The sequence below is a fragment of the Quercus lobata genome, chromosome 4 (assembly GCF_001633185.2).
Source record: "Quercus lobata isolate SW786 chromosome 4, ValleyOak3.0 Primary Assembly, whole genome shotgun sequence".
Taxonomy (NCBI): Eukaryota; Viridiplantae; Streptophyta; class Magnoliopsida; order Fagales; family Fagaceae; genus Quercus; species Quercus lobata.
Window position 1 is genome coordinate 41,118,269 of NC_044907.1, and position 5,999 is coordinate 41,124,267.

At 30.6% G+C, this 5,999-nt stretch overlaps 1 protein-coding gene across 1 annotated transcript; it reads left to right on the forward strand.

The window, feature by feature from the left end:
- The first annotated feature begins 1,090 nt into the window (after nt 1–1,090).
- LOC115985198 lies at nt 1,091–5,043 on the forward strand. The gene is made up of 4 exons (XM_031108165.1): nt 1,091–1,138; nt 1,965–2,061; nt 4,162–4,266; nt 4,863–5,043. Exons 2-4 carry the CDS (start codon nt 2,045–2,047, stop codon nt 5,041–5,043), a joined length of 303 nt encoding a protein of 100 aa, XP_030964025.1. The 5' UTR covers nt 1,091–1,138; nt 1,965–2,044.
- Nucleotides 5,044–5,999: the final 956 nt, after the last annotated feature.

A 5,999-nucleotide genomic window follows, 5' to 3' on the forward strand; every position in this document is an offset into this window, starting at 1 on the left:
TGCTTATTGTGAATTTATGGAATTTTTTACTTTCATTATTTCAATTTTTTTTATTTAATCTTTTATTTTGAGAATGTGACTTATTTATGTGAGTGTGTGAATTGTTAGTAGGAGTAGAATTTGACGGGTAATTTAGATTTCTTAGTTTACCTGTATGTCCTTAGTTTGTTCAATTTGTTAATAGAGTTATTTTTGAATGTTTAGAAAACTCGACAGCAAAGAGTGTGGTGTAGGTCAGAGTTAGCAAAGAGTTATTGTGCATATTTTGTTTGACGAATTATTAGGTTGTTTAGGATGCATTAGCTTCTGCTTTCTGCATATAAAAGTTAATGAATTGAAGTGAATTTGTGATTTAAGATGGAGAAGAAATGGATATGGATACTTGTTTTTAATGTGATTAAACTTGGAATAGAACCTATAATGCCGAATACTGTCATGGATCTAGATTGATATGGCAGTTGCACCCTTCTCTGTTTCTTCTTCTTGCACTGTTTTAGTTTTACAGCCTTTTTCTCGCCCCACTTCTTCTTCTTCTCTGTTTTACATCATTTTTCTTGTGGGTGTACTGAAGATCTGGCTGGAAGGCATGCCAAGTTTATTTCCTTCTTGTTTTGTACGCTGACCAGTGCTCTTCTCAATGCAAAAGTTAAAAAATATATATTAAAAGTTAGTTTCTAGGACATGTGGTTGATGGGAGGGTGTTAAGTGTTTGAAAAAAGCTTTGGGTTTTGCCTTTTTCAATGTGAATGACAGCCATCAATCTTTTTGAAATTTAAAACTTAAGCTTTTTCCTTTTTTTTTTAGTTGATTGAATTGTACTCATGACATTTCCGCTCGTTGTTCAAGAATTAAGTCTTCATTTTATTTTTATTTTTTACTTTTCATATATTTTTATTATAAAACTTCTTATTTTTTATTTTTTAGGAATTAATCCAAGGTAAAAAAAAAAACTAGATTTATATATGTGCTTGAATATCTATATTATTATTATAATTTTATAATTACTATGTTGGGTGTGGGTTAGAATATAATATTATATATATATATATATAAAATTAGTGATGATTCCAAAATGGTACACTGGTATTAACTGGTACCGAAATATTTCGTACCTATGATCAAATCGAAATAGTTCTTGGTACGGTATTGTCTCTCTTGATTTATCTAATTTGTTAGTTTTAATTATTTATATGATTTTCTCTTTTATTAATTAACTGAGATTATTTCTATTTTTAATAAACTCTATTGATTTTTCCTTTATTAGTAGTCGCTAGTTTTGATGTATTTGGTACTATCAAATTGAGATAGTGGCCTTTTCAATTGCAAACTTTACAATTGGATTCCAAATATTAATTTATTGTAATTTCTATTAAATGAATTTACTTACACTTGGTGGTTGATTTCTAAGGGTGCGTATTGCGTAGGTGTGATTCCAAAGTTGGTAAGCTTTTTAAAGAAAATTTGGGTTAAAGATCTGGGAAATTTGGTCTCACCTTTCAGAAAGATGCTCTAAGGCATAGATACAAACATTTGAGGAAGCAATGTAATGAAACAAAGGTTCTTCTTGAGCATAGTGGGTTGTCTTGAGATCAGGAGAAATAGTATCCTCTGAGATTATGTCTAGGATTCTTATACCTTGGTGAATTGCCATTTATCCTTTCTAGTTTCAAAATAATTCAATAAAGTTGGTTTGTTTATATTGTTGTATTGTCATAGTAGTGTTTCTTAATTTACAATATTAGAGTCATTTCAGTTGCATTATCTCAGTTTTTGTCATCCAAAATTTGATGTTGTAGAACCCATGGTATAACCAAGCGTGTCAAGATATTGGTTGTAATGGTGTTTGTGTGAGTTTCTTTTGTCAGGCCTTCCACTCCGTGTAAAAAATTAATTATATGGATTGTAGTCAATGAGAAATTTGGTGAAAGTGTATAATGTGTCTTAATATATGTGTTCTTGTTCAGATTGCATTGATTACAATAGAATTTTGTCAAGTTACTCTGGACAGTAGTCAGTGAGCAATAACTGAAGTCACTCTCAGGACATGGAGGACTATGAGTTGTGAGTAATGATCTCTGTCTCTCTCTCTCTCTCACACACAATACTACATATGGGTAGAAAAGATTCATATAATCAATTTATGACCACCTGCAGATTTATAGATGGAGGCCATGTGAAAACTACACTAACATGTATAAAATATAGGTGCATTAGCTGCCCGTTCACTATTATGATTAGTGTAAAAATTGTCTAATTACTGTTTTGATAAGTTTTTTACTTTACTATGATGCAATGACTACATTATGCTTTCCTGAAAGTGTAATGTAATTATGTAAAAGTAGTGAAATGAAATCTCCCAATTTTTGTTAATGTTTGAGATTAATGATTTTTTTTAAAAGCTATATGAAATGAAAATAAGTGTACCATTTATTCATTTAGAATAAATTCTCTCATAATAATGAGTAATTTTGAAATTGTGGGTGAAGAGGTTGACCAATTATTTGCTAATAGTCATTCTCATGGTCCATTATTTTATTGACCTTATGTTAGAGTAGTTGCACAGAAGAATTTAATTGGTCTTGCATACAAAGTGTAAGCTTTGACTTGGATGATTGCATTATTCAGTAAACAATTTAGACTTCTTGGTGGCAAAGAAGTACTAGAAGATTATTATTTAAATTTAATGAAAGACTATACATGCATCAAGGATCACTAGCTACAACGAGGGGGATTTGAACTGTTATGCCATTGTCATTGAGCTACAAAATTCTTGGCGACTAATATGCTATTACAAGGTTAACAAAAGACATTATAAATCCATGTGTTTTGGTTGTGCAATAAAGTTTACCTTGTCCATTACCTTGTATTTAGGCCTTAAATGTCAGATAGAATATACATTGATCTCATATGCTTGGTTGGGAATCCAAATAGTCTTTTAAACTTGAAAATCATCACTGTGTTCTATGGGGATAGCCCTTTTGTTATCACAAGTTCCTTCTCTTTTTATTTTTCTATTCCCTTGCTTCACTGTTTTTTCATTTCATAGTTAAATCACATTGTTTTTTACCAATTTTTTTTTTCTTTTTTTGGGAATTGGTTTGATTTGGTGTTGGTTTTGGTAGTAATGGAGGAGTAGTTTATACTAAGAGTTTCGCCTTTTGTTGCAAAGCGACTAGATTGCCTCTTGAGTGAAAATGAAAATACTTCATTTTCAGAAGACAAGTCATAGGATTTGTCATTTTCAGGTGAGAATGTGCACTCCTTGATCAAACTTACTTTGCAAAACTATTTTGTGATATTCCTAAAAAGAAAAATTTGACGACAATGTCTAAAGCAAGAAGATGATGCATTAAGATTGCTCTGCATTCACAGATCCATTTTATGTCCTTAATGCGTAGTTCCATTCATCTACTTGTTGAAAGCCTTATTTTTATTGTTTGATATTACTTATTATGATGAAGAGGGGTTTTTTGTGAGTTTAAATTATTAAGGAAAAAAATGTATATCTTCCAATATTAGAGAGTGAGATGAGGACAAACAAAGCAAATGTTTTGTTTGTAAGGTCATAAGTTTCATCATATCAACTATACTGTAGTCCTTATTTCACTTCCATAATGAACCCTTAGTCTTAATTTTACCGCAAAGTATAATCATTCAACTTATTGTAGAAGTTGACTCTCTATGACAAGGAAGAAATTATTTCCCTAATAGGTCACATACTTGAAGATGAAAAAACTAATGGAATAATTATATCCTCTTAAAAAAAAAAAAAAATAAATAAAACTTATAACTCATTGTTATAGTTGGAGGGAGCTTATGAACCACATTATGTTAATAATTTTCTTTATAAAAAATAGTTTTTTTTTCTTACTTTTTTTCTTGAAATATTATCTTTTCTATTTACATTCTTTGTTTCCATATGGTTATAAACAACAATCATTTATCAAAAAATTAATCAGAAAATTAAAAATTGTGCCCCTAAGCTAGTTAGAATAACTTACTAACTTTAGTTTGATGGGGAGTCTCCTCAAGAATGAGTTGTAGCCATTTGTTGATTCTATTCTTAGCCTTTTTCTTAGTATTCTTGTATGTCTTCATTTTTGAATTCTTGTAATTTTTTATAGAATGTGATTGTGACTGTTTGGAATTTTATTTGTGCAGTTTGAGAATTTGTCATTTGAGGTATTTATGTAGGCATCTATTGATTGCTTTTGAAGGAATTGTTGGTTACGAAGAGAGCTTCAAAGAAGACACTATTTCTATAAGGTATGTTACTACATAAATTAGTTTCCCTAAACATTTGACAATTAGGTTCCATTACATGCTACACTACTTTTTTTTTTTGTTGTTGTAAAGGCTACACTACATATTAACATATAACCACATCTACAAAGCAACAAGTTTTAGGCTAAAAATGTTTTCTCCACCTAATGAACCACCACATGAGATGATTGACTCAACGCCCCTTTCAAATGAGCAAGGAGGCTTTAGTGTATCTTGCAAGTGCAAGTGTAATTTTTCATGTAGATATCTTTTTCATCTTATAGACTTTGAAGAAATATCTTTTTCAAGAATCATGCATTTTATCATGAGTTTGGTTTGCACTGTTTTGATGGATTTTAAACTTATGGAAAAAGATGTTTCCTAGTAAGGGTTAGTGGGGATGATTGGATTGGTTGAGCCTTGGAGCCACTTCATATTAGGTTTTTCTTAGTGCAATCTTGATGATGTAAAAGCCTAAAAGGGGTTGTGCTCATGGCATCAACAGTGACATTGAATTGTGTTCAGGTCATGAAATTTTAATTTTAGGCTATGGGTCACAAAACCTCTCTAAATTTTTTTGACCATTGTTTCCCTTGCAGAGCTTCCTCCATGACCTTTGCTCGAGAAACTTGCAAAGGAACTTCGCCATTGATTGGTTCTTTTCATCATTCTCTCTATGATTTCATGGAAGCGCACATGTCCATATGCATTAATGAGATGATGAAGAGGGGAGATATATTTCATTGCAACAAGTTTCAGCTTGGTTGCATATCTTCATGAGGAATTTGTTATCATTTGATTAGTATTTGAGTGAATAGATTGGAGCTTTTATTATGTATATGATATTGAACTTGAATATTATTTTCCCTTATTAGTAGTTATTGATTGAGCAGTTTTTTTTTGCTTATATGAGTATTTGTGATTGAAAATTTTTTATGTGCTTAGGATTGTGCTTTGTTATTACCCAACAGGTACCCATGTAAAATTCAGAATGTAAATTTTAAAGAAAAAAAAATGTAAAATATTATTAGCGACGACAATGTCATCGCTAATATTTTATCATATCATTAATGATGACAAACAATATTATCGCTAATATGCAATTTTTAGTGATGACATGTTTGTGGTCACTTATATATCGTTATCCGTGACGACAACAAGCGTTGTCGCTAGTAATGATATATCAATGACCACAAACATGTCATTGTTAATAATAATCTACTAGCGACGACAAAAAAATTTGTTACTACTAATGAGATAGTAGCGATGACATTTCGTCTTGGGATCTCGAGTTATTTATGACGACAATTGTCACTATTAGTGACAACTTTGTTGTTGTTAATAGTATTGTATTTGTGACGACATTAATATCGTCACTAAAAAACTTTTTTGTAACCAAATTCGTTTAACGAAAGTTAGCGACGACATTTTTTGTCGCTAATATAATTAGCGACGATATTTAAAGTATTAGTGACGACTATATGCCATCGCTAAAGACCAAATTTCTTGTAGTGAACCCTAAATTACATTAAAATTGGGAGATATTTTATTCATTTTTAAAAAATATTTTGTTTTGTTGGCATGAATATATGTTGAGAATTTAAAATTCTAGAGAGTTATCAAAATTAAGGGAACAAAAATCCTTTATCCTAGTATAAATGTTTCACCTTTCTATCTAACTTGACATACTTTGACAACTTGGCTTTGAGACCATTAGTGAAGTAAAGAAGTATGCA